At 54.4% G+C, this 26947-nt stretch overlaps 10 protein-coding genes across 10 annotated transcripts; 5 read left to right on the forward strand and 5 right to left on the reverse strand.

Annotated features, from left to right (window-relative positions):
• Positions 1 to 340: 340 nt before the first annotated feature.
• On the reverse strand, positions 341 to 1786 carry AB675_10121 (putative cysteine protease atg4; the record flags this gene model as incomplete). The annotated part of the gene is made up of 1 exon (XM_018138870.1): positions 341 to 1786. One exon carries the CDS (start codon positions 1784 to 1786, stop codon positions 341 to 343), a length of 1446 nt encoding a protein of 481 aa, XP_017995176.1.
• Positions 1787 to 2484: 698 nt separating this feature from the next.
• Positions 2485 to 4898, forward strand: AB675_10122 (Protein SQS1; the record flags this gene model as incomplete). Its single annotated transcript, XM_018138871.1, has 2 exons — positions 2485 to 2587; positions 2641 to 4898. 2 exons carry the CDS (start codon positions 2485 to 2487, stop codon positions 4896 to 4898), a joined length of 2361 nt encoding a protein of 786 aa, XP_017995119.1.
• A 530-nt stretch (positions 4899 to 5428) lies between these two features.
• AB675_10123 (uncharacterized protein) lies at positions 5429 to 6733 on the forward strand (the record flags this gene model as incomplete). Its single annotated transcript, XM_018138872.1, has 3 exons — positions 5429 to 5888; positions 5943 to 6367; positions 6419 to 6733. The coding sequence occupies 3 exons, from the start codon at positions 5429 to 5431 to the stop codon at positions 6731 to 6733; spliced, it is 1200 nt and encodes a 399-aa protein (XP_017995145.1).
• A 29-nt stretch (positions 6734 to 6762) lies between these two features.
• AB675_10124 (uncharacterized protein) lies at positions 6763 to 7368 on the reverse strand (the record flags this gene model as incomplete). Its single annotated transcript, XM_018138873.1, has 1 exon — positions 6763 to 7368. The coding sequence occupies one exon, from the start codon at positions 7366 to 7368 to the stop codon at positions 6763 to 6765; it is 606 nt and encodes a 201-aa protein (XP_017995120.1).
• A 3386-nt stretch (positions 7369 to 10754) lies between these two features.
• Positions 10755 to 12286, forward strand: AB675_10125 (uncharacterized protein; the record flags this gene model as incomplete). Its single annotated transcript, XM_018138874.1, has 3 exons — positions 10755 to 11009; positions 11076 to 11397; positions 11487 to 12286. 3 exons carry the CDS (start codon positions 10755 to 10757, stop codon positions 12284 to 12286), a joined length of 1377 nt encoding a protein of 458 aa, XP_017995175.1.
• A 1399-nt stretch (positions 12287 to 13685) lies between these two features.
• Positions 13686 to 15055, forward strand: AB675_10126 (uncharacterized protein; the record flags this gene model as incomplete). Its single annotated transcript, XM_018138875.1, has 2 exons — positions 13686 to 14272; positions 14329 to 15055. The coding sequence occupies 2 exons, from the start codon at positions 13686 to 13688 to the stop codon at positions 15053 to 15055; spliced, it is 1314 nt and encodes a 437-aa protein (XP_017995122.1).
• Positions 15056 to 15248: 193 nt separating this feature from the next.
• AB675_10127 (Alpha-1,2-mannosyltransferase MNN23) lies at positions 15249 to 17009 on the reverse strand (the record flags this gene model as incomplete). Its single annotated transcript, XM_018138876.1, has 1 exon — positions 15249 to 17009. One exon carries the CDS (start codon positions 17007 to 17009, stop codon positions 15249 to 15251), a length of 1761 nt encoding a protein of 586 aa, XP_017995144.1.
• A 1365-nt stretch (positions 17010 to 18374) lies between these two features.
• AB675_10128 (uncharacterized protein) lies at positions 18375 to 19573 on the reverse strand (the record flags this gene model as incomplete). Its single annotated transcript, XM_018138877.1, has 2 exons — positions 18375 to 19042; positions 19093 to 19573. 2 exons carry the CDS (start codon positions 19571 to 19573, stop codon positions 18375 to 18377), a joined length of 1149 nt encoding a protein of 382 aa, XP_017995148.1.
• Positions 19574 to 23318: 3745 nt separating this feature from the next.
• AB675_10129 (uncharacterized protein) lies at positions 23319 to 23903 on the forward strand (the record flags this gene model as incomplete). Its single annotated transcript, XM_018138878.1, has 2 exons — positions 23319 to 23361; positions 23422 to 23903. 2 exons carry the CDS (start codon positions 23319 to 23321, stop codon positions 23901 to 23903), a joined length of 525 nt encoding a protein of 174 aa, XP_017995178.1.
• Positions 23904 to 23996: 93 nt separating this feature from the next.
• AB675_10130 (uncharacterized protein) lies at positions 23997 to 25112 on the reverse strand (the record flags this gene model as incomplete). The annotated part of the gene is made up of 1 exon (XM_018138880.1): positions 23997 to 25112. One exon carries the CDS (start codon positions 25110 to 25112, stop codon positions 23997 to 23999), a length of 1116 nt encoding a protein of 371 aa, XP_017995135.1.
• Between the last annotated feature and the right edge of the window lie 1835 nt (positions 25113 to 26947).

Genomic DNA, 26947 nt, shown 5'->3' on the forward strand with positions numbered 1-26947 from the left:
TGTCCTGATCTGCTTCTTTGTGCCTTGCTTCGCAATGTTTTGATTTTGACGCGTCCTGACACGCTAGCCGGAGTGAATGCGCCACCGACTTTGCCGGCCAAACTGGGCCAAGGTCAGGTCAGATGGATGTGGTGGAGCATTTCGGACCGCGCAGCGTCAGTGGTCTACTCTGCTGGAAGAAAGCGAACGTTGGATCGGTGAACAAGCAGAATTTGAAGCATTTGCATTCTTTGCAGTTGTCCTTCGCTGTGTAGCTGATGCTGTATTCATCCTATCGTAAACCCATGAAGCCAGCGCCATCAAGCCACCCATTATGAGCGCGTATGCAATACTATGCCGTTCAATCCTTCCCAGTGACAGTGGCAGCATCATCGCCCTCTTCGGCCTCCTCGTCATCAAAAGTACTGACCTCATCAACGGCCTCCTTCCTCTCCGTCATCGTGCCCTCTCGTCCAGGTGGTGTTTCTCGATATACGTGCACAATCGCCTTCCCTTGCGTTTCGTTCACCCTCCTCTTCCAGTCCTCCCAATCCTCCGCATCGCGAATCAGGAACCCGATCAGCATGCTGGGATCCATCTCCGATATCCGCAGCCCTCGTAGCCTGCGCGTGTGGCATGTATCTATCTCTTCTTGTGTGTACTCTTCAGGCTTTGCATGATAAGGCAGCGCAGGCCGTGTCTCGTGCGGGTCGAGGTAGAGGAAGAGGTCGCCTTGCGTGCCGACGAAGTAGTGTGACGAGGAAGGGCGGCCGCCGGCGATGCCGAGTGATTGTGGGTAGGTGAAGAAGGATTTTAGGGCGGCGTGGTAGACTGGTGTGATGCGGTCGATGCCCAGGCGAATGCCGAGAAGGATCAAGGTTGGTTGTATGGTGGAGGGCTCTGGGTTGGTGACATCGCTGCAGGCTATGCTGAGGAAGCGGTCTTCGAAGACTTCGCTGGACGATGGGGTCACGTAGACGCGCAGGCCAGCTGAGGGGAGCGCGGAGGAAGTCAACGCTTCGATGCAGGATGCTGTGGCGCTAGGTCCGAACCATTGGCCTGGATGGGTGCCGCAGGCGGTGGCGCCGTGGGAGACGAAGCGGTGGATGGAGAATGGCGCGGAAGGGTCGTCGGCGAAGAGTGAGAGGATGGATGACTCTGTTTGTGAGGGCTGCGTTGGTGCTGTACTGTCGATGCTCTCTGTCGATATAGGCTGCAGTAGCGATTGCCGCCGCCTGCGCCAGTCTCGGCCCAGATGTAGCATAATCAGAGCATTCGAGAGCAGTGATTGCCCAGACCGGATCATGCAACCCCAGCCGGTATCACTGCTGAAGCCTTCTTTTTCTGCTAGACTACGTAGTCGGACGGAGAAGCTCATGCCAGAGGAGGCGGACGGATCTTGCGAACGGGGTATTGGTTGGAAGTTGGATCTATATGTCATCCATGCCCTTGATTCGAAGTCATCGAGGAAGGGTTGCGGCCAGCCTCCGTCTGCTGGATCGTTTGACAGTGACGGCAAGTTCTCACTCGAGACATGCTGCACATCATGAAACGCGCTTGAAGACTGTTGTAGTACCGGTGTGTTCTGTGGCTCGTCCTGCGTGGAGGCGGTGGCTTCTGAAGCGTCGCGAGAGTCTGCCGAAGACTCTATCTCGACTATGTCTTCGTGATCTGTTGTTGACACTGGCTTTGGTGGTATAGCAGGATACTCCTTTCCAAGAAACCATATCGAGGCTCCTGACATGTCATCATACTTCGGGGGAGGGTCGTAGAAGTAGCGCACGAAGCGCTTCGTATAGTCACTCATGACACCGGTCTCATGGGCGAGTCCAGGCAGTGGTTGTTTGAGGGACCACCTCAGTATTCGTCCGCTAGGCTCGTCGCAGCCCACTGCTTGGGTACCAGTACACCAGCCTGGGCGAGAGGTCAAGTGAAGTTACTGCGGCAGGGATACCTCAGGCAGTGAATCGATAGGCAACGAGCGGTGACAGCTGCTATACGTGCGGATCGGCTTCGTCGGTTTCCGTATACAGGCACGCTCCTAGCACAGCGTATCGATTGCTGACCTGGGACGGCAAACAAGCACGAGATCAGATGCATAGAGAAGAAGTGATGGGGGCAATCAACGATGATGTCTGTGGATGGGAGCCTTGGGGTGTGGTCAAGGTGGCCTCGGGCCTTTGGGTCCCAGGAATGCCCCTCCCGAGCGCCGATAGGACGGCCCCTGAAGTGGAAAGTTAAGCGGATTTGTGCAGCTCGAATTGGGGGCGCATCTGGCGCCTGCATTGACGATCTTCAGTCACATCATGACTCAAACAATGGTTGAGCTGTAGGACCGCGAAGTGCTCGCACATACGGCAGCGACTAACTTTCCTTCCGTTCATAGACTTCGACGTTCGTTCATTCGTTGACCTGCGGCATTCTTTCTTTGTTTCAAGAATTTCCTGCAGAATAATTGGGACCTAGGCGTGCGTACCACAGGACTCGCCACACCCCGCCATCGCCATGGGTGCTCGCGAGAAGCAGAAGGCGAAGTCTCGCGCAGCTCGCAAGCCGTCCAGTAGCAAGAGTACGCCATCGTCAGGCTTCAACAAGTACACGCACAAAGGTATTGACGGACGGCTCTGCAAGCAGAGAACACGACGGACTGACCTCCTACAGGCATTTCTTCTCGATCCTCAGTCAACGAGTGGCAGAGTTTCGCCTCCTCGCAATATGGCTCCTCTCCGCAACCTGCGCACAGTCTCGCTCAGGAAGCTAGGAACACAGAGCGGCACGGTGCTTTCGGATGGGCCAACACACGCCTGCGAGACAAGCCTTTGAACTTCGTTAGTGCCGGAAACCTCGTTCGTGAAGAGCCTCAATCGTCGTCCTTAGAAGAAGACAAGAACGTGTCCGAGGTAGACAATGGCTTGCACAACGACACATCTGACGCTGAGCCATCGCCTGCGCTCGTCGAGAACCAGGCAGTGCAGCCAGCCTCCACAGAAGATCCCCCGCAGACCGATGGGCCAACAGAACAGCCTGTGGATAATTCCGCCGACGGCAATGCCTCCTCTTCGGAGGACGAGGTGGTGTTCGTGGGACGAAAACCAGGCATGCCAGTCAAGGAGCAAAAGAAGTCACAGGTCGACCACGAACCATCAATCAAGCAACCTGTTCCAGTACCAATTCCTCGATCACCTGAAGTACTCACTCACCCTCCGATGTCTTCCCTTTCCGATTTGCCAATGCCTCAGCAACAGCCCTCAGCAGCTCGCCCACGAAGACGATGGGAAACTCGATATGAGCGGAGAAAACGTCAGGAGCAGGAGGACGAAGATGCGTATCTGCAGGACTACATCGAGAACCTTGACATGGATGACGACGAGGAAGACGAGGATAGTGGTGAAAAGGACGGAGAGGCAGATCCGACGACCGCAAAGCCTCACCGTCGGAATGAACATTTTCGATTCAACAAGAGCGATGGTCTGGACAACGCCAAGGTTCAGCTACGAGCTGTCAAGAGCACGAAGAAGGCAATCGTCGAGACTGGTCTGAATGGCTGGGATTCTGCAGACCTGGATGCCTTCGATGATATCAGCACTACCGAAGACGAGACCGATGATGTTGACGCCGAACGCATATTGCGACATCGCGAGCGTGTCACAGGCAAGCAGTATCTCGTGACAACACCCGGTACGTCCGTCGATGAGGCTAGATGGGTTCCTGCAGCGAAGTTGAAGCAAGCGCGCGTAAGGGAGTTGATACAGGTCTACGATATTTCGGTCGATGAACGTCTGGCTGTGTCCGACGACGATGATTCGAGCGAAGAAGATGAAGACGAGGAAGATCTTATCGACGACATTGGCTCCGAGCAAGACGAGAACAATCGTATCATGGAGAGAACCGCGAGGATGACAGACGAGCAGATCGCACGTGCACTCGACAGACAAGAGCGACTCGGTATGGGCGGCGATGAGGTCAAGATGTGGAATGACCACGACTTGGATGATCTCGATGACGAGAACGACTTCACCATCGATCAATTCATGAATGGAGACGAATTCATCCCGTTCTCAACGTCCAAACATACGTCTAATCGTGGAAGAAGCAAGAGAAACAAGCGCGGTCGAGACAGCTTTCCACCCGCTGAGGCATTCGCAGATGCACTCGAGCAGGATCCCTACGGTGCTTTCGATGTCATGGAGTGGGAACGGCCCAGTCTACGACCCAAGCGAAAGGGCCGCAAGAGTGACTTTCCGTATGATATGGATGGTATCGATGATGAGCTGGCGGCAGGTCTTGTCAACGCCTGGACCAAAGATCGCGAGAAGAAGGCTAGCAGGAAGCGAGAGAAGCAGGCAGAGCGAGAGGCCATGCTGCTGGAAAACGCTGAAGGCAGCAATCCAGACGCCATCAAGCTTCGCATTCGACATTTCTTGGTCAGCGAGTCAGAGGAGCTCGAGCTGACGCCTATGGATGCTGAGCTACGTGCCGGCGTGCATCGTCTGGCTAAGTCACTGAAGTTGACATCTCGGTCACACGGCAAGGAAGGCAAGGGTGCTGGTCGATATCCTGTCCTGAACAAGACAAGCTTCACCAAGCAATACACGGCCGAGGATATCTGGGAGGTCGACGCTCTTATGAATCTGCGCAAGTTCTTTGGGAAGCATGCGTACAAAAACGCTGCCAAATCTGTCCGTTCTGGGGCAGTCCCTCGAGGCGGTCGTGGTGGCGGTGGTGTGGCAGCGGCTTCTTACATGAATGGCGCCATTGTCGGTGCTGCTGCGCCTGAGCTCGGTGCTGAAAACAGGGGCCGAGTCCTGCTGGAGAAGATGGGCTGGTCGGCAGGTATGGGTATTGGCGCTGCCGGAAACAAGGGCAGTATCGATAACATCAAGCATGTTGTCAAGACCAACAAGGCCGGCTTGGGCTAGATGCTTTGTCGGAGGGCATGGACGATCGGTCTAGCCTTCGACCCTTCATGTTGGGAGAGCTGAGGCAACACAGCGTGCTGTAACTAGCTAGAGTTGCAAATCGCCCGATCATAGTGGCAGGACAAGAGACATTGTACTGCCTGCCCTCTCTCTAGTTGCACTCTGGCACCTTCATTGCTCTGTTGCACCAAATATATGCTCTCTCTGCGAGTGTCTTGCGGCAGTATGGCGACAGAATTGCGATCTAGTCGCACCATGGTGTAAACGGGCGTTCTTGCTGGGTCACGCTTCCGGTCTTGGCTTAGCTGGCAAATATATTTCATGCCTGTTCCGGAGCTCGTAACTGACTGCCAATCACCATGCAGTCAAGCCGAACACGAGCACTTCAATGGCACGAAGCACAGTAAAGGCTACCGTCAACAAGCGCATCTTAACGCAGTATATGGAGTGCTTCATGTCCAATTGCACGAAAATGATTCCAACTTCCGATACCACAGGCGCCGGGCCTACCATCATCGACATCTTCCAGTATGAGTATAACAATAGTCGGAGCAGGCATTGCAGGCACATCATGTGCCATTGCGCTTACCAAATGGATGCAAGAACCACCTGACATCACGATCCTTGAAATCAGGTCAAAACCGCAAACGATAGGGGGCGCTATCGGACTCACACCAAATGCTGTTCGGGCTTTGCACCATCTTGACGTACTCAAGCACATACAGGAGCATCGATTCGGCAACAGCGTCGGGAGCATTCAGCTTTTCAACGTCTACACTGCATCTAGCCTTGGCGCCATCTCGTTCACGGGTCCGGATGGCAATGGCATTGGTGACCCACCTTTCAAAGGTCTACGCATCCTCAGGTCAGAATTGCTCGATGCTCTGATGCGGACGGCCAAAGCACTCCCCAATGTCAAGATCCAATTCGGCATCGACATCACGACTTTCACCGAGCATGCTGAAGGTGTCACGATCGGATTTACGAATGGTTCTCAGGTCACGAGTGACGTTGTCGTTGGCGCCGATGGCATACATTCGACAGTGCGTTCCTTACACGTGGAGCCCGACCGCAAGCCGACTTACACCGGCATCGCAGGCGTCAGTGGCTTCTCACAGGTGCCTGGCGGTGTCCACCTCAGCTGGGAAGACACAGGCCTCTGCCAGTCTACCAGTGGGAGCCTTTTGTGCAGCTATTTCGAGCCTTCACGGACCAAGCAATTTCTGGGTGCAGTCATGGAGACTGAGGACGTGAAGTCGAAGGAAGGTTGGTACGCCGCGGGCAGAGAGCAAGAGGTTCTGAAGGCAAGGGTCGAGAAGGCATATCTAAGTGGCGATGTCAAGATGCCAGGGGTCTCGAAACTGGTCAAGGCAAGTCATGGCTGGAGTCTATGGCCAGTTTACACGCTGCCACCAAAGGGCACGTGGTCTACGAAGAGAACTATCCTCATCGGCGATGCTGCTCATGCTGTACGTAGCATTCATTGATGCGGAGAAACCCAGCCACTGACTTGTCTACAGATGCCGCCTCAAGGCGAATCAGCTGGTATCGCACTCGAGGACTCGATCGTACTCGGTCGCGTTTTCTCAAGACTGATCGATAGCAGCGAAGAGAAAATCAGCTCCTGCTTCGCCGCATACGAGCGCCTGCGACGGCCCCGTGTGGACGAGGCATACGCACAATCAACGTGGGGCTGGAGCACGCAAAAGGACTCAGGTTGGCTGATGTTCCAATTCCGCTGCTGGCTCACGTGGATCTTCCTCCCCTGGACCGCGAAATCTCGAGCCATACGTCATGCAGAAGACCTTGCCACGAAAGACCTCGGGCTAGAATGAGAATGGGCTGTATGAATCCTATGTGGTACTCAGCCTTGACCGAGATCTTTATGTCCAGCAGTCGGAACCCCGGGCTTATCCTCCACCGTCCTCGCCGAAGCACCAGAAGGCAAGAAGTTCCTCGCAAAAGCACGCGCCCAGTGCCGTTTCATCACTTTGACGCCATTGGCCCTGAGAATCGCGTAGGCCATTGCAGTATGGAAGTACACGTTGGGCATACTCGCGTTTCCTACCAGTGCTTTCAGCGGCAGCTCTGTACCTCGCCACGGTTCCACGACCACCTGGTCACCTAGACGGCCCGCCTCGTCTCTATCGACCGCGTCCAGCCGCTTGATGACTTGAGCTACACGTGCTCCAATTGCGTCCCAGGTGATGCTCGTGTCAGTCGGAGTGGCAGGAATCGGTTCGTCCTTGATGTTATGACCGGACAGGAGTCGGCTGATGTACTCGGCCACATTACACGCGTACCGATACTGGAAGGATAGAGGCCACATGTCGGGTGCCAGGCGAGCGGTGAGGAGCGAGGTCGGGTCAGTGTGGTCGGAAGCCTCAAGGAGGAAGTTTTGCAGAGCGTGCAGAGCCCCGAGGGACATGCCGACCGTGGCGTCGTAGAAGGAGCCTTCGTAGGCTACCATGATGACTTTTGGATGGATTGGAGGCGTGGTCGATGCTCCTGACGACGCCGGCTTTGTATATACCTGCGTTCGGTTGGGTCACTACGGAGCTTACGGCAATCCAGGTTGTCATCACTGCGCTAGAACACGACGAAATCTTGGCATGAAGCGATATTCGCAATATATGCCCATGCGTAAGGCCTCCGCTGGCTGCTTGTGGCAATATCCATAGCGGCGTTGGAGCCTGGGGCGCGGTGAGGGGTGTCTCGGCCGACTCATATGCTGTGTTCGCCATTCACTGTATCGAGGGCCGCACGAACTTTGTTCGACCGTACCAGCCTGATGATAGCAGCAGTTGTGCCGTCATTTCCGCCGGGTCCACAGCAAGGACCGTTCACCGATGCCGCGAGCTCGATTACTTGACCATCGTCAAGCGGCAGGGTACATAGAGCATCGCTATGTCCCCCAACGTGTGCGAGACTGCCGCACGCGAACTGAAGCACGTGAATACGCAATACACGGCTGGATGACTCAACAAATGCGAGAACAAGTTGTGAATGAGGCTTTCAGCCGCATGGCACAATGCACGGAATGAAGCTTTATGCTGAGTCATCGCAAATTATGTACATTCATTGCACAGCGAAGGCTACAATGATATTCGATCAGTCCGGCTCGTCGAGCCCATGGGATGGGAGGCGTGGAAGCGGCGACACTTTTTCCCTCACAGTCGACTGTGGCCCACTGATGTCCCGCAATCCGTTATAGCACAAGGCCGGACCCGAGTCCTCCATGCCGCATAAACACCAAGGGCCTGTGGCATGATTGCCTCTCATTACCGCACACATATGGCGGGCCCTTGCCTGGCGGCGATCGACTCCCAATTTTCTGCCTTCGTTCTGAATCAGCTCTCGCACCTCTGGCAGTGGGCAGGATCTGGCTTTGGCTTTCCCTTGGCGACGAGGGACTGACCACGAAGCTGGCAATTCCTGCCTTCCATGAGTCTTGTTATTCTGCGCAGATGCAGAGAAAGTTAGACTTGGGTACAGTTTCGGACCAGCGCTTCGCACAATCATTGCGACAGGACTACTATCAAACGTGCAGGGCGTGATCGATCCAATGCAGCGGAGAGCTGGTGGCAGGAGCGCATGCGAGTCGTTGAAGGATGTTTGATGCCGTCGCCAGCTCTCTCGCCATTATTATGCCCGACGGGGCGAAGGATACTAGGTAGGCTTGGCATTGATGTGTTGCAACGAGTGAGAAGCATACCTAAGTATTGAGCTATTGCAATGTGGAAAGGTCCAGCGTTCCGGAGACTACAACTCACATATCACCCGTCGGGCTCGTAGAGCATTCAGTGCGTGAGACTGCCAACGGCAATGCAGCTATCATCACAGCCTGCCTTCGCCCATCAAGGATCTGCAACCTGTTGTGGCATGGACCTGCATCCCTGATGCTGCCCAGACAGGATCAGGGTGTCTCGTAGACTCTTCAAGGCAAGAGAGCGGCAGTGCCCGTGCAGCTTCTATTACAATCGACCTCCACCGGGCGAGGCTGAGCAACTCGCTGTGGCAAGCAGCCAGATTTCCTCGGTGGAGGATACGTCTTTGGCAGATTCACAACAAATTCCCGAACGCCAACCATGGGACAGCTCCGCTCGACTCGCGCAAGTCTGTTATGGTCGACAGCCGCTGCTACTCAGATCCAGCCTGTCGGCTTTGCACTCACAGATTCATGCCAAGAATAAATCCCCAGGCCAGGCCTTCCAGAACCCTCTGAAATCGCGCTCACTGCTTGCGCAAAATTGTTATGGACGGCGACCTGTGCTCCATCAGTTGGATGCAGCGCCTTTGCGTTCACAGCTTCCTTGCAGGCAGTCAATCGCTCACGCCACAACTTCCACAGAGCCCAAGCACGCAAGCTGCTAGCCCAAGCGACCTAGGCTTCCGAGTGCACGTCACAACATCGCTGCGTGTCGCATCACAAGCTAGGCGCGCGCAGTCGCAGCTGTTCCATATATTAAGGAGAAAACCCCGTTACGGCCAGCAACCACGGGCACCTCCCAAAAGCATGCGATCGGATATCTGACTGTCACCCCGAACGTACCGCAGACTGAGTTACGCCAGTCATTCCTCTGCCACCTGCGAAGAGTGCAATCTGCTGTAAAGAGCAAGGTACGCGCACTACATGGCGCCCGCCGCCATTGTCTCTTGAGTCGGGAGTGCAGCGGCGCTACTACGAGGCCATGCCAGACTGCATAGCAGTGCAGCAGATTCTGCTCTTTCGGGCACGAACGATGAGCGTCGTACAGTCTGTTGATCGAGTTGAATCGGGGGTCGAGAGTGTGGACATCCTGTTATGATCCGCCACACTACTAACGTGAGACTGATGTCATTCGATGCGTTGCGGCAGTAGACGTCGGGACTCTTCCACATTCGCCACAGCCTCTTTGAGTGCAGGTGATGTTGACTTTGGAGTGACGCACATGCCAGTGCGACTTGACGCCGCAACCTGTCATGGAACGAGCCCTGATGGGATGGAGGAAACGTTTGACATTGCGCCGAGCAAGGATTCGTACCTAGCGCAGCAGATGTGGTAGCTTCGGCGCCCAACCTGCTATGGCACGAGCAACTCGTTGATGTGAATACTTTTGGGATGACAGTAGAGGAAGCAGAATGTTTTGGAACGTTTGCGAAGAATCGATTGCTCTTAGTCGTCACCAATGGTTTCCTGCACGACCTCCCCCTTTTCTTGTTGACCTGCCGAAGACATCTTCGTCTCAGTGCCTAAGCAACCGACTGAGGCGCGCAACCACATCGCGAGTTCAAGTTGCAAATTACCGGGCGGAGTCGTGGCAAGAAATTTCTCGAGATGCTCGTGTGCCAAGACATGCGAGCGAAAGTACTGGCTAAAGACTTCGAGAATGCAAACCTTTGAGCAGATCTACACAAGGCAACCAACTGAGGCGCCCAGCCACAATGCCAAATGCAAGTCACCAACGACTGAGCTGGATCGAAGCTGCTCTCGCAAGATCGCACGCGCCACTGGCATCCTTTGCCATTCGCAACCTATATGTTATGCTACGTCCCTCGTCGTGTGCGACATGCGGAGTTTGGAACTTGCGACTTCGTCCAAAGTCGAGCTTGCAACCGAGATGAGCTTCCACTTGCCAGTCTAGGTTGCGCACCATGAGAGGCTGCATAACGGTGGCTTGATCATAGACTGATCGAGTTGAAGTTTCATTCACTACGATGGTTGTGTTGAATGACTTTGTGGGTACCGCAAGTAAATGAGCAACACTGATCTTCGCAAATATTTCTCACGTCTACTACTTCTCCTACGCTGATCCCTTTTCAGATCGACGACGGTACCATGCCTTGGCTCTTGATTGACACGCCATCTTGCTCACAATGGCTCCACGAACTCCGGAGGAGCGCAGCGTCGCAGCCAAGAAGGCCGCTGCGATCAGGAAAGCTAACAGAGAAGCTGCCGCTCAGAGAGCTGCGTTGCTGGGTCTCGCCTACGACCAGTTCGACCTGCCGCTAGAACTCGAAGAGGATGCGTGGCAGACGGAGTTTACTGGCTCTGTGCACGGCAGAGTGACCGAAGATGAGCTTGCTGAAGACTGCAAGACGAAAGTATGGCCGCTTGCTCAGCAACATGCTGTGCGCGCAACTCTCCTCCAGATCTTGACGCCGTTCTGAGATGAGTGAGATATCGAAGTTCCCGAGCTACGGCACTACTTCAACCGCGCAAAGAAGGCATGCCAACAGATTTCTCTGGAAGGCAGCGAACACTGGGCGCACAAGGCCGTTCGTGCTCTGGCAGAGAGGAGAGAGTATGCTTGTGGCGGTTTGCATTACTCTTTGTATGGGGGTTCGGAGGAAGAGTCCAGCGCCAGAGCAGAGGCCCTGCGCCACTTTGAAGCAACGGTCCAGCGCTACAGCGAGTTCCGAGAGCTTTACGCACTGGAGGAGCAGGACGCCCACTATCTCAGTTTGGAGAAGGGGCTGAAAAGATGGCGCAAGATGCTCCGTTCTATTCCAAGGGGCTGTGAGTCGCGACTTGCGAGAGTACCGGTGCGTCGTGGGAGGTTCGGGGGGTCAGGATGCTTGATGGATGGTATTCGGATGAAGAAGAAGGGGCCGCGCAACTCGATACGGCAAGCAGCTCGGCTTCGAACGTGGCGGATGATGAGACACCAGGCGACGACGGTGGAACAGCAGCAGCCTTGAATCAGAGCGCCGACTTTCAGGGAGAGAATGCGCAACTCTCTATGGAGCGCAACCCTTTGGCGGATTCGGCAGACGAGACACTGCAACGGTCCTTGAGAGAACGGCACGCGCAACCTGCTGTGGGCGGCAACTTTGACAAGTCTCTCGATTTTGGCCTCGGCACACGATTCCCCCAAAATGCACATCCGCAACCAAGCGCGGCGCGCAACCTTCAGAAGGGCGCACACGGCGGACGCACCGTGCGCAAGCGTTCTCACCTTCCGAGCTCACCAGAGCATTCCGGTGCCGAGCGCTCTGGTGCTGGCTTGAGCAAAGGAAAGGGTTCAGCTAAGGTGTCACGGACGGCCTCTAAACCATCGCCATCTTTCAAGACGACAGGAAGTCGGGCCTTGAAGATCAACAAGTTTACCTCCGCCGAGGAACCACCCCATAGGCTGGGTCCCTCACTGCTTCCAGGACTTTATCGACTCCCAAATGGCGCCGTGGTGCTTCTCAATGCTGGAGTAGTCGTCTCGGTCCAGGGCGACAAGGATTTTGGACATCCGAGGGATTTGTTCAAGGCATCTCTCACCGGCGCTGCGTTTATCACGATGCAATGGAGATCCACGCTCTCTCGATCGCTGTCGTCCAGCGGGCTGTGGGAGCAAGAGCCGGGCGTTTTCTCCAGCTTGCGGGATGAGTTTTCTTACAGCGCGCTCCTTGACTAGGGCTGCTTGACATCCTGTTAACAGTCTTTCAACGCTCAAGTAAGGCTCATCTCAATGCGTCAACTTGATCAGCAAAAGAACGCGAGGCCTGCAGCGCCCTCCCCAGCCAAAAAATACGTTATTGCTAGCATAGAGGCTTGGCCACGAAAAACGCTCAGTACTTGTCTCCACAGGCTGCCCTGCTGAGTACTTGTACCTCAAGCGACAATGTTCCAGCAGCCATGCATTGGCTTCACACATGGCGTTACCGTTGCGTCAGCATAGGCCAGGGTTGCGGCAATACCGACGTGCCATCTCGCCCGAAGTATGAAGCCTGAAGGATCCAAGCCTAGGCCCGATGATCAAAAGCAGCCAGCTCGCCATCCTAATCAGGTTCCGGCGACGAATTGGGTTGACACGAGGACGTGAACGCTTGTCTAGCCGTCCTGATCGTACTGGGGCGATTATGATAGGACTTGCGCAAAGCGATGAGTTCTAGACTCGGTGACCCAGAAGCAGCACCGAATGCCGTCTAGGACGATGAGCTGACGCTTCCGGCACAGCTTGGATCCAAGCGAGGTGCTAGTGTCCGGTCTAATAAGATCCCATCGATGCAGCAGCCGGTAGGGGTCCGCGTCGTAGATGCGCGCGCATTAATTTCGTATGAGAACGAGTGAAGCTCAGACGGCGTGGCTTGAACCATGTGTTGTCTGAGGGTGTTGTAGTAGCTTCAGCCAGCAGCCAGGGTTCGGCCTTTGAGATAACCTCAAGTTCGACTTCCTATAATACACCAAATTTATGTTCTTTGGTACCTCAGCAGTTTCGCGACGACTTCGTCACCATCGATATGACGCCGCTGTCGAGTTTCATGTGTGAACGTTCTCAAGCCTGACATACAGTGACCGTTGCATGACAGCTGTCACTCAGTGATTGGCCGCAGATACCAAATGCAGCTGTATTCATCCGCATTCGGATGATAGCCCACCAAAGCTGGTCTTCTCAAAGTTTCTGGGCACGTCGATACGGATTTGCAGCTAGCGAACAGAATCCTAGCATCCGATGTGGATATGTACATCGATTATGCACGACGCTTTTCAGCCAGCCTCGAAACCTTAGATGTCCCAGTGTCCAGATGTACCATGCCAGAGTGTCAAGCATGCACGTGGTTGACGCTATTGTGGGACAATGCGATTCACCTGCCGATAGCGAATAATGTGGTTGATGCATGCATCATGCAGCGGACGGGACCTGCGACTCAGGCAAGCCAGAAGCTTCCGCCTGTTTGCCGTACAAACCGGCATTTCAGCCACGACTAGTGTGCTCTACCGCTTTGGCGAATACATCACCAAAGTGAGCAGCAACAACGATCTCTCCGCGCAGAATCACAAGCAAAAAAGACTACCCCTTCGCAAGTGAGGGTATGGACATCGAGGCTCAGCAAAAGATCGGGGCCGAGGAAAAATCCCCACGCAAAACAGCACGCAACAAGCCTGAGCGACCAAGCACAGCTTTTCTGGATGGTCTACGCGGCATAGCGGCACTCTGCGTCTTCCATCAACACCTGCTGGGTGACAATGGCCAGTCGAATGAGTACGCCAGCTACGAGCGTTACGGCATCATTCGAGCAGCCTTCTTGCGCCTGATCTACCAAGGTGGACCTGCCGCTGTTGCCATCTTCTTCGTCCTCTCAGGCTTTGTTCTCAGTCAATCGGCTCTCAGCACGATTGGGCTTGCACAATGGAAGCAGTGCCGACTTCAACTGTTGGCCGCGATTGTTCGGCGGCCGGTCAGGCTATACCTACCGTGTATCGCTGTAGCACTCATCATCGCACTGCTGATGCGGCTACCACACAACGTGTATCCTGATGCACTCTGGTACAACCGGCAGGACACCTTCTGGCATGAGATGAAACATTTCGTCAAGCATTCCGTCGACTTCTTCAACCCTTTCCAAGGCTTCAAGTGCCGAATCACTATCATTACAACCCTGTCATGTGGACAATTCCTGTGGAGCTGAAGGGATCAATGCTTGTGTACGGCTTGCTGATGCTATATACCTCCAGACCGATTCCGAAGCCATATGCAGCAGGTGCACTGATAAGCGTGGCACTGGTGCTGCTGTACAAGGCGCTCTGGTGGCAGGCCTGTTTCATTGCAGGCGTTGCTATAGCCCTGATCCACAGCGACACCAGCGGCGGCTCACCGACCTCATGGCGATCGAGAGTCTGGGTACGCTCATGCTTAGCCTACGTTGTCTTTGGCGGGGGTTTCTATCTTCTCAGCCAGCCTGCAGATGATGGCCACCAAGATATCTCAGCCCAGACAACGGGCTGGAGTTTTCTGACCAGTCTCATTCCTAGCAATTACGACGGCGCGAACTACTATCGCTTCTGGCAGAGCTGTGGTGCCGCCTTATGTGTGCTTAGTCTGTTGTACACTGGCTTCCTGCAAACGATTCTGTGCTTGCGGCCGATTCAATTTCTCGGCAAGGTCAGCTTCATGTTGTACATTGTCCACATGCCCCTTTTCATGTGTGTTGGAGATCGATGGAGGAGAGCACTTGGGAATACCCCTTATATGTCTGAGCCGAAGTGGTGGGATAGTGTGCTTCTTGTGCCAGAACACGGGCCGGGAGGAATCCAGCTGAGATGGTTGGTAGAATGGACTAGCATTCTGGCTCTGGTCCTTTTCACGGCGCATCTCGGCACATCATACATTGATGAGCCATCAGTGCGGCTTAGCAAGCGTCTTGCGGACAGTGTTGGCTTGGGTAGGAAGAAGGCTACGTAGAGTATCGGATTGTTCTTTGCCCAACGTTGACACGTCTTGGGAGGTCTCCAGTCGATGCTTTCACAAACACGAAACACTCTTGTACTTCGTGCTTAGCCAACACTCCACCATTGCAGAGAAGTGTTTCGAAGGTACGAGAAATGATCGGCGGAAGCTTTCAACACTCATCTCATCATCAAGGTCATGAAGCGCTCTACCAGCCATGATATCCAAATTCGATCGCCCAATAGCCACCAATATCTTCATACAGCTGCTCGAACTTCGTCGCATCCTCACCAAGTTCCGCAATCGGTCTTGGCTCCACGAACGCAAAGTCCGTGCACAACACGACCTTATTCATATCTGCTTCGCCCAATTCCATGGCCTGTAGCCCTGCTTCACCCATCGGCTTGCCATCAAGGTCGAAATCATCGGACGGGCTCAGCAGGTCTGCAGCCTTAATCTCCTTCGTGAAATTGTAATACCACCCAGCCCGCCAATGCTCCAAAGTGACACCATACTCAACCTGCGACCAATCTTCCAGCGTCTCGACCTTGACCCGTTTGAAATGCGTGAAGATCCCGCCCTTCAACTTCCTCAATCGAGCCAACAGCGGTCCTCCAACAGTCTTTAGCGCGCCGCCGTGCAAGAACGCGATGCCACTGCCAGCACTGTCCTTGTCATGATCCGGGAATGACTGTCCAAAGGTATGTCCACAGTAAGCCAGCTTTGAGCCCTCGCCGTCCTGTTGCTCGGCATAGAATCCTATGCTGGTCAGCCATTTGAATGGCGTGCCGAAATCTGTCTTTAACGCATGCCACGCATATCTGAAGAGATCTTTGTCGCCAAGGAGCATTTCCCTCCAGTACGGCTGTGTGTTCATCCAGGCCGCGAACTGTAGATGGTAGAAATGTCTACGCTTGTCGATCAGAGCCTGGCCAGTCTCGAACTCGTACTCGCCACGTCGACAGGGAGTGTTGAAAGCTGCCCAGGCTGGGTGCTCCTTCCGTGTTCTTGGAAAGTCTGGCCAAAAGACGCTGCCGAATTCTTTGTAGGCTTTGGATTCGAAGAGTGTGGCAGGATCCCTTGTTGGGATGTTGTCCGAGTCGAGTAGTAGCATTTCTGAGAATCTGCTGTTGACCAGCGCTGCGGTCTTGAGCTGGTAGTTGTCTTTAAACACTTTGAATGTTGCCCATGGTTGGTCTTCGGCCGCCAGGTCGTTGAACAGTAGCTTGTCGCCGTAGATATCTGTGAGCGCCTGACGTGTGGTATCGACCAGCTCATCGTCAAAGTAGTTGATTTCGACAGGCAGCTTGCTTCCGTGCTTCTGCAACGCTCTTAAAGCGACCACAATTCGCTTAACATCCGCGCCCTTACCGCCAACAATCACTATTCCCTTGCCGCTGTACCTGTCCTTGACTGCTTCCCAGGGAATGAGACCTCGCTTCACGTACGACTGCCAGGCTTCTCTCAACGACACAATCTGGTCGTCTGCTGTGGGCTCGAGCACCCACGGGGCATCATTGTTGTAAACGAATGAGCCCATTTCTTCATCAGTAAACTTGCAAGTCCCGTATGCAGTGCTAACTGTCAAATTGGGCACACTGCTGATGCCAGCGATGTATGGGAGAAATTCATCGTTGTTGTGCAGATGATGCAGATCGCTGTGTAGGTGTAAAATCTGAGGTGGAAGTTTGGTGAGATCGTGAGTCTTGCCGTGTAGATGGCTTGGGATATGCGACCATTTCTCGTGTCCGTCGTTTTTGTTGTCGTCGTCGTCGTTATTATCGTCGTCGTTATCGTTGATGTTGTCACTGTCGTTCTCGTTGTGCATCAAGGGGTTTTGTGAGCCTGATTGCCCCTCCACTGTCACCGAAGTACCTGGAGTATCTATGTACCATAACGACAAGAAAATGAGCGCAAGCACTGCGCCTGCAAGCATTCTGCGCGTTGCTCGCGCCCCGATGCTTGCCATAATGAGTGCTTGGTGGCCCGTGAGGGCAGGGAGTGTATAAATCGCGAAGTACAGAACTGTGGTCCTCGATAAAAGCCTTTACCTTCTGAATGAAAGACCATCCCGGGATTGACGAGGCTGCCTGCGTTGCCAACCCAAGCAGTGAAGAGTCTAGAATCTCGCCCCCTGCCAGCCTTCAGCAGAGCAGCCCAATAGGCCTATCATGCATGATTCCCGGGCACGAGCTCAGAGACGAACCTTGCAATCGCAGCATCAGCTGCCAGGTGTCGAAGCCACAGTCAACGACATCGGTTTTGTGCGGGCCTTCACGACCGTCGAACCCCTTCACATGCCTGGAAGGAGTCGATGGGCTAGCGCAGAAGTTACCCTCACTCGCGAACACCAGGGTGCTTACCATTCATACTCCAACGCTAAACCATCGCTTAGGGTCGAAGATGCCACTAATCTAGCGGCCATTTTAGGCGACGCAGGTCATGTTCTTCCAGTAATCGCGCTGTGGGAATACGAAGATGCTGTCGCCGCTTCGACACAGAAACAGCTTCAGCAGCGCTGCTCTATGTTGTCGCATGGCGTTTATCCCGGGTGGCGGGCAGCGATTGGATAAAGTGCGGCAACTCAGGACTACTGATCCTGTTGCCGTTGATGCGGACAGGTCCGGTTGCGGCTCGAAGTATTCTTCGCTGGCAGTCGAAGACGGCAATGCCGTGCTTAGACACTGATCAGGGTTCAGGTACCGCTAAGGTTGGGGTTTCAGTCGCAGCGAGCTAAGGATTTGGTTCTCGTACGCTCACTTCTCGATGAGCCTAAATATGTGAAGCAGAGGAGGAGTGGAGGTAGGGATGCCAAGTGAATCCTAAATCGATGCCAAGGAGATCTAGATCTATCCGACGAGAGGAAGTCGCAGCAACCTTAAGCATGACTGTCGCACAAATTGCTTATACTGATGAACGCTATTCCCATGTCAAAGCACTATGCCATTATGATCTCGAAGTATGTGGTTCCGGGAGGACTAATCTGATGAGATGGGATGATTCTTTGGACAAGATGGAGAGACTGGTCCAAGAAGGCAAAAAGCATGATCTGACGAGACGGGGACACTGATTTTGACGACTTGGACAGTCTGTTTCAACTGGACAGGAAGACCGAACTGACAATACGGCAACACTGATCGACATCTTAAAGGGGAACGGGAGCAGTGTAATCTGCTGGGACAGAAACTACCTAAATGATCCGCTGCGGCAGCAACAGGATGGCCCGCTAGGACAGACCAGACAGCCTGCTGAACAACCCGAGCCACCATACTCATCGACGACTCATCAACGCGGCTGAGCTCGCATCACCGATGATTTGTTGCAATGCTGCGACTCAGTCGCAATTCGGAAGTGCTTCTTTTTGCTTCATCCTTTCGTCGTACGACCTCTTAGCGATCCTGCCAACATGGGTTTTCCATGTTTTGCCGATGCCAAGCTCTCCTATCTCCCACTTCTCTTCCTTCTCGATGTCTTCCACGAGCCATTCTCTGTATTTGTTGCCACCTGGCTTATCTCGCGGAATGCCCATTTCCAGCAGGTATGCCCACGCCTGTTCGAGTCTCTCATCGGTACACTGTTCTGTAGCAAACGATTTCTCCTTCTCGAGCTGCTCCGCCTTTGCCGGGTCCGGCAGCTTTGGGCCTCTGGACACTTTCATGAATCGGTCGCCTTTGGTCTTAAGCCAGAAATCTGAAGTATGCGGCAGTCCTGAGTCTGGTGTTGGTGTCCAAACAATGCCCTCACCGGTTCCTATTGCACCCAAGGCTTCGCCAAACGGACACCTCGAGCAGACCTGCGCCGTGAGGGCCTTTGCCTGTTCCAAGAAAGCCGCGCCCTCGACGGTGAAGTCGAAGTCAACGTGGAAGAAGCCGCCCCTGGAGATGTTGTAGATGCGGTGCTCTGATTCCTCGATGCCGGCATAGGACTCGATAGCCTCCCACGTGTCGGCAATGTTCAGGGAGCAAAGGACGAACGATTTCGGGAGCTGGGAGATAGCGACACCTGCAAAACCGTCAGCAGTAGCTCGTCTTGTGTTACCGATAACTGCTTACCTCGTTGGATCTTCTCACCAATCCACTCGCCCGCCATTATCATCGGCTTTGCTCCGATCTCAGCATCTGAGTGCAGGTCCAACCATCGTGCCTTCAGTTTCGCTGCGAAGCTTGAGACTGCAGCTTGTCGAGCTGAAATAAATGCGAAAAAGCCGTAGTGGTCCGTCTCTGGAGCGAGGTCCTCGACATTCCGTGACCGGCACACTGTATGCCCGTCCTGGTGCACGACGATGTCCATATGCGCGCCATGGAGCTTGACAGTGCCCGTGAATCGGAACACTCGCCCTGGAGGCTCTAAGACTCTGGCTGCTGGCTCTAGCTCTTTTTGCTCAGGCTCTAGCACATGCCTCGCAATGGAAGAATCGAAGTCCCTGACCTTGCCGGAGATGCTTGGGAAGAGAGTTGACGGCTTCTTTGCGGTATGCTCGGCTTCGCCATTGGCCTCGATGGGGCCAGTATGCTCTGGCACCTTTTCTGACATCGTTGGTGTTGTCGACCGTGAGAATGGGCAACGAAGGCTGAGCTAGTTCAGATCGTGAAGGGCGGTGAATTCCGAGGGCGAGGTTGTGTTGTTGTTGTGTATGTGGTTGACGGCTGTGGAAGTGACAGTACGGAATTGTAAGAGCGGATGTATGCGTGGACAGGGACCATTGACCGAGAACGATGGTCGTTATATATACCTACCAGTCCGCGTGAGTCATTCCCGAAAGTTTTTGAGTTCATGGGTACCTTCGATTGCCAAACTCTTCTCCGGACAACCTGCACCACTCTTGGCAATATCTTAGACAATGGACCGTGCGTACTGGTCTCTGCGTCTCTGCGACAGCCGGAGAGAAGTCATAAGCGCATGCCGTCAAGCATGAGGTCTGAGCGTGGCGCAAGAGGAAAAGGCTTCTGAATGTCAATCCGTCCGGGAAGCGGAACACGTCTTTCGCACGCGCTAGGCCAGTCGCGGTGCTAGCATCCTAGCCCAGTCCTCTCCAACGTTGAAGACGGCAGTATCTTGGTGCTCTGTATCACAAGACAGTGTTTTGTAGCTGTCAAACCAGATTGGCGGACGGCTCTCCTCTGATCGTTACATGACTCAGTCTGCCGCATTCTAGGCGCGTCAGTATTGTTAGTCATCATCCTCGACCCATGATGCAGCATTGTCTGGCCCGTAACGGACCGCCTGAGCGGGGCGGATGTTACTGAGGTCAACATCTCCGCTGAACCCTTATCAGGGGCTCATACGACTAATACACAACCTCCTGCAACTGCTCATGACGTCAAGTGGCTCCGCAATAGCAGATAGAAGTGCAGATCGGGAAGCTGACATGCCCTTTGGGCCGTACTTTAGTACCTTCGAGTTGAGCGGAGTATTGGGGAGGGGTGGAGCGGAGACTTTCCCTGCCTGTGTCGCCACGCGTGGACCAGGCGCCAACACAGCTTCCCGCACGTTTCTTGAACACATTGCTACTCTTCCGCGTTGCCATTGGGAGCCTCCGCGCATCGTTGCACAGAGCATGTACATGTCCGCATGGACATGCGCGCGTTCGAGGGCGGTGGACTCATTGCAAGTGTGTGCGTACTTATGTACCCTCGCTTGTCTCGCAGGCTTTGTGAGGAAGAAACGGGTCGTCGGGTATCGTACCTTTGTGCCCAAAGCAGACAAAATGGTCGTTGTCGTCGATGCTGTTTCTACTGCCCATGCAGTCGCAGACTCAATACGGAGTACTTATCGCATTTGTTAGGTGTTGATTGGGTCGACAGCTCTCTGCGCTGGGAGTCGCGGGGGACGCTTTAAGCATCTCCAAGCGCCAAGATGGGCGGAGATTTTAACCATTCTCCCACCAAAACTTCGATTCGCCGCCTCAAGATCGATCTTGCCTCCCCCAAGCTTCCCCTGGAATATGAGTGGGGCATTGGCATAAGAAAACGTTTGTGAGTTCGAATGGGAAGCAAATGGAAGTATTGCACGTGGGGATGGGAAATATAAGTTCTGGACAGCCAGGATGAACTGATGAAAGCTGGATTACTTGCTGTAGGTGGAAAGGTGGACTTCTTGTCTGGGAATGGGTATGCACAACGGTGGATTGATCGTCACAACTTCGGTTTCCTTGTCTACAGCATACGCCTTGCCGGAGCAGCTCAGATAAGGTCCAGTCTGACCGTAGGTAGGCCACTCAATGACTAGCCAATGAAGCGCTTCACGCTCTATGCCAAGAGAATGGATCGTTGGCATTGCGCCCGACTTTTTGGTTGTTCAGCTGACATGGGTAGGCCGCTATTCGATAGGCCACTCCTCGGGTAGGCCACTGAACGCTCGATGGGTAGGCCGCCGCCAATGCCGGAATGTCGAGGCGACTCGGCCAAAGATTCATAAAAGCGCACCTGCCCGAGTCAACCGCTTTTGCTTCTCTTTCCTCAGCTTTGCGGGCGGGAGTGCCTTAGCTCCCACTTACAGACAGCAACTTCCTCAGGACAGGACGAACCTGTCGACTCCTGCCTAGGATAGGCAGGACGCAACACTGTGCCCGCGCCGGGGGAGTAAGGACTCCCCCCTCACATTTCAATCTCTTCGCCAGGACACAAGTTCCTTCATTACCAAAGTGAACTCAATCTTGAGACTTCTGCGTTCTGGTACTGGGATCCACACTTTTACAGTTTCCTTGAGGCTATCGATACGCACTGTTCAAGCACTTTCTTACCTTTCAAAGTCCATGAATGGTCACAACCAACAGATCAGGCCTGGGGCCTAGGCGTTAACGAATTTCAACCACATCACGACGAACCTGTGACATCTGACACAGGCTTTGGCAGCAGAGAGTACGCTTTCCACCATCCCCTCGCACAAGCCTGGGACCTTGATGCTTTAGATACGAACCACGCGACATCTGCTTTCTCGTCCATCAGCGAACAAGCCGTTGTCGCTGAACAGGCGCCTGACTTTCCCCTACTCACGCAGCCGATACCGCCGACTCCACGATTATCGACGAGGACTAACTCAGCTTACTCTGTGCAAAAGCTGAGCGTGGCTGGAGACACAACTGACTCGCCGTCAGTTGGATCATGGGCGTCCGAAACGTCGAAAGAGCATCAATGCTTCGAATGCCAGCCGCCGAAGGCATTTCCAAGCAAGTCTCGCCTCAGAATCCACAATCGACAGCATAGACCGCCATTCCCATGCACCGTGTGCCCGCAGCGGCTCCAATATCGCAAGGACCTTGAGCGACATGTGAAAGCTGTTCATCCCGAACAGCGACAAGGGAATGTCGAACGATTCCCCTGTCCAGACGCCGCCTGTGATTGGGGCCAGGGCGGCAAGCGTGGAGGCTTCAAGCGGTCGGACACTATGCATCGCCATGTGCGGACCGTGCACAAGCATCGCGTCGGTTGAACCCTCTGGAAGCATCCCCTGCCGTCTCGCCGATGACCTTGGGATTGTTGAAGGTCGAAAGTAATATATGGCTAGATGGCGGTTTCTGCGGTTGGCCGAACTGCCGGCGGGTCACAATCCGGGACTTGATTAATGAAATAGAGTATACCGCCGCGATAGAGGGTATACCACCTCGCGGCGACGCCATTACGATTTTCCTATCAGATCATAGCCTCTCATGTAAAATATGCCAACAATACTTCCCAAACCATAGCCTCTTTCTTACCAGATCCTGTCAGTCGGCCCGAATGAAAGAGGAGGCCCCCACGATGTATGTACCGTTGGCTTTAGTTTTCGTTTTCGACTCTACTCTACTCGCTGCGTGAAGTAGGCTTGATGACCTTGCATACAGCCCGGCCTGCGACCTTGTTCTGGCTTGGTCCGCACGGACTAACGCGGATTGGTAGGCTGTCGCCACCAGGCTCGTCGACTTGAGCTTCGAGAGTTTGTGTGAAGGTCCAGGTAGGCCGCTTGGTGGCAGACTGATTGCCGAGGTAGGCCGCCCGGGCTGGCTGTCTGGACTTGTGTCTGTGCGCGGTAGGCCGTCAGGGTCAAGTGCCTGTAGCTCTTTTCGTGTGAAGTAGGCCGCTGGGAGTGGCTTCCCGATCCGACTCTGTGTATAGTAGGCCGTTGGGGGCCGAGCCCCTTTCAATGTGTCCTGTATGCTGCGGATGGGCAGATTGTACATGTATATAGACCCAGTGGCGAGACGCGACTCAGGTCGAGCATTCTTCTTCTTCGGTCCACGACAGCAGACCACACATCCAGATATAGAGTATCAGCTCGGTTTGCCGCAAGTATCTGCTCCATGGATCAACCGCACAGCAGCCACAAGTCAGGAGGTGATGGTGGTAAGGCGTCCGAGCTGCGCATTGATCGTCAATGGCCGCCGTCTGACAAAGGATAAATAGGAAGTGAGCAGGATGGAGTAGCTGCAACGCAACAGGCATCGGCGCAGATATGTAGCTATGTCAAGCCCTGCAAAACGCCAGACAAGAATCCTCGCAGGAACATCAACACGGCCTCCTCAGTACATGGCAGCCCAGCGACACATGAGAAGGCATCAAGGCCCGGCGGGGGCCCACACACCGCGACTGCGGAGCAGCAACGCAGAACCAAGCCAGCTGGAGGCCAAGCATACAACGAAACCCGTCGTTGGGTCACTGGTGACAACAGCTTCGCTTTGATAGCTGGCGGCACGCGAGAGCGCCGAAACGGCTTCGGAATCGATGAGACTCGTCGTGCATATGACGAGTGGCCGGTGTTGGGAGCAGGAAGTCCGATTGGGCTGGAAGACAAGCCACCGAAGAGGTCGCTCTCTGCAGGATCTGCCAAGGCTAGTGCTGTTGTGGACGCACTGAAGTTCGTTGGCTCGTGGGTGGAAGAGAAGTAGATGGTTGGAAGAGACCTGTGCTCTTGATTCATAGTGAACATCGAGTCATTGGCTACCACCTGATGCCTTCTGCTCCGCTTCCAGCACCACAAGTCAGTGCTCCACAGTCAGCCCAGACCATGGATTCGCAGCCAAGGCCCCGAGCGTCCCAGACTTTCGTTGCTGCGATGCTATGCGAGCTGAACGCCTCCTCGTCTCTGGTACAGGTGAAAGTGACGCGCTGACTGGCACGGACGCCCGCCGTCCAGCACCAGCACTAGGACGACGAGATCCGGAGCCACGTCGGCCAGTCTCGATTCTCTTCTTCTGTACTGCTTGAACAAATTCGACTGGCTTACAAAGCTCTTCCAACCCTGTGCGCGATGACAATAATAAGTTGCCACCCACCTTATTCTGATAACGTTCTTCCGCCATCAGCCATGTCGTCCACTTGTGCACCACCTGCTGCGCATGCTTGACAGGCACGTCAAACCACTCGATATGGGTTTTCCCACATCCCGCGCAATTGAGCTGTGTGCGCCTGTAGTCCTTAAGTTCCGCATGCACAAGCGATTCCAGACGTCTTACATTGCGTACACGAATAGGCGGTGGGTTTGTGCCAGCATACTCGCCGTCGTCGCCATTGACGGGTTGTCCATTGTCGTCAGAACAATCCTCCAGGTCGATACCACACTGGCGCTGCCAGCCTTTGAACCGCTTCTCTCGTGTCTCCAGAGTGGTATACCCGATTTTCGCCAGGCCGAAACTTCCACGTTGCCAAAACATATAGAGGAGTCCGTTGTCCAAGTCGAATTTGCACAGCGGGCGGGAGAGAACTCGGCGTAGGCGGTCAGCAACGGACATTTTGGCAATACTGGAGTTGGGGGCGTGGTAGGGCACTATCGTTGTGCTCGCATCTCTGGTGGCGGGGGCCGTGGTAGAGGTTTTGGTCGACCGCGTGGTCCTACGGGTTGCAAAGGCTGGCGACTTTGTGGATGGACGGATGTCGTGGACCTTCATCTTGGCGGATGTATCCGCAGGGCTGACTGAATCGGACGATGCCCTGCGGGCCTCGAGATCGTTCTGTGCTGTCGGTGCATAGCTCGATGATGATGTTGGCGACGGTGGAGATCCTCTCACATCGACAGTGCGAGTACCAGTCACCATTCGCAACCAGGACTCAATGGTAGAGCATTCCGCATGGATTAATTGTGTATGACCAGACGCCATCTTCAGACGGGTACGGATCTCTCCAAGAGCCTCTATGGCGATTCTGACATGCTGGCCCCTCGTACAACATACCTGTGGAATGACGGTGTCGCGCAGCGAAGCCAGAGCTTCTTCAATAGTTTCGTCATTCTCAAAGACTCTGTCCTCGTCAAGCGACTTTCCAATTGCGCGTATTGTACGTATGGTGGTAGACGCACTGACCACTGGCACTCGCGTCGGAGGGATCGAGTTCTCGCACTGTCGACGTGGCTTGCTAACGGTTTCAGCGACGCACCGGGTATTGTTCGCTTTGAGACGAGTGAACACATCGTGCGGGAACGCTCGCTCGAGCCAATAATGTAGAGGCTTCTTTGAACGCTTTTGGTCTTGCGGTCTGGAGACTTCAGTGGTTGTTGATATTGAGATCAGCGGTGCTGTCGACGTTTCCCTAGTTCGCCTTGGTGGAGTGAGGGTTTTCGCCGAGAAATTGAAGTCAGTTAGGGAGTCCGAGAAGGCTATCCGGATCGATGCCGCGGGATTCATCAAAACCGTATCGGTCAAGGGTTGGTAATGTGAGAGTAGCCAGCCTTTGGTGACAGGAATAGGGGAAGCAGTGTATTGACAAGATATTGGGCAATCTGCCCTGCTTGTTGTAGCATCCCATCTTTCTGCTCTGCTTCTTTTGCTTCGAGGAGCGCTATCTGGAGTCGTACAGCTATCTCCCGAGGACACATGCTTGTCAACTTCCGTTGATACGGATGGCCAACGAATGTTGTCGTCTGTCGGCGTGGCTGGAAGATCTAGATCCTTTTCACTGAGCTCTGAAGATGGCGTCAGAGCAGAAGTAGCTGCATCTGCCTTTGGAGTACACGGTAGAGCGTGCCACCACTCTTGCTCTAGAGGCACTGCCATTTCCCGTAGGAAGAGGTTTGGCGAATTCCACGAGTTGCGTCGAGCGTCCGACGAGGATGATGGTATCAAGGTAGCTGCGGGCTGGATGCGGGAAGAACTTTCTGACCACACTGTCGAAGGTCATGAGCCAGATTGGTACGGCTGGATCTGGGGAGCAAGAGCACTTCATATTGTGTCCTATGAGTGGCTCGAGGGCGGAGCAAGGCGCCAGCAGCTTGGGCGTAGTCTCCTCACAGTCCACCCCTGGACGCTTCTGCCTCTCAGCCTTGTTCCAGCAGGATGGAGGGCAAGGTTGAGGAGACTATTACATGGATGTCTACCAGCACTAAGCGCCGGGGAAGCCGGCTCCGCGCTGTTCCATGGTTCGCGCCGACCCCATTTGCATGCAAGCTCAGCAACCGGTGGATTAGATGGTGCCTTGTTTGCGTTATGGTCTGATACCAGGATCGATGTATCGAAGTCCTCAGTGCACTTTGAGCTAGGTTGCGATGGTTATCCGCTCTCCTAGTAATGTCTCTCCGGGGGTTCGTCGAAGAAAGCGGCCAGCATTATGATAAGCCAAGATGTGCAGCGTTCGCAGGTTTGGCGACGAGCTTGAGAACGCCCGTGGGGGTGCTTGCGTCTCAGCCACGACTGTGGCCTGCCTTTCGGCTACATTGCAAAGCAGGGGTGTGAACGACGAGATGCAACCTTCATGCTGCATGAGCCACTCTAGCCGCCATTTCGGCCAGCGGTCCAGGGGTCGTGGCAGCGGCGCAGCGCGAACAGCGTATGCCTCTTGATCGTGCGGGGCTTCAGCGTCTGCATGGGCCTTTTGGTCCATTGATGCGGACTCGAAATGTCGCTAACTTGAGCTGTGCATAGGTAGAGATAGGTGACCTGTAGGTACCGAGATACTTTCGAACAGCAGAGACTGCCTGGGTCGGCAGGCTCGTGATCCACTC

The sequence above is a fragment of the Cyphellophora attinorum genome, assembly GCF_001299255.1.
Source record: "Cyphellophora attinorum strain CBS 131958 chromosome Unknown Contig43, whole genome shotgun sequence".
Lineage (NCBI taxonomy): Eukaryota > Fungi > Ascomycota > Eurotiomycetes > Chaetothyriales > Cyphellophoraceae > Cyphellophora > Cyphellophora attinorum.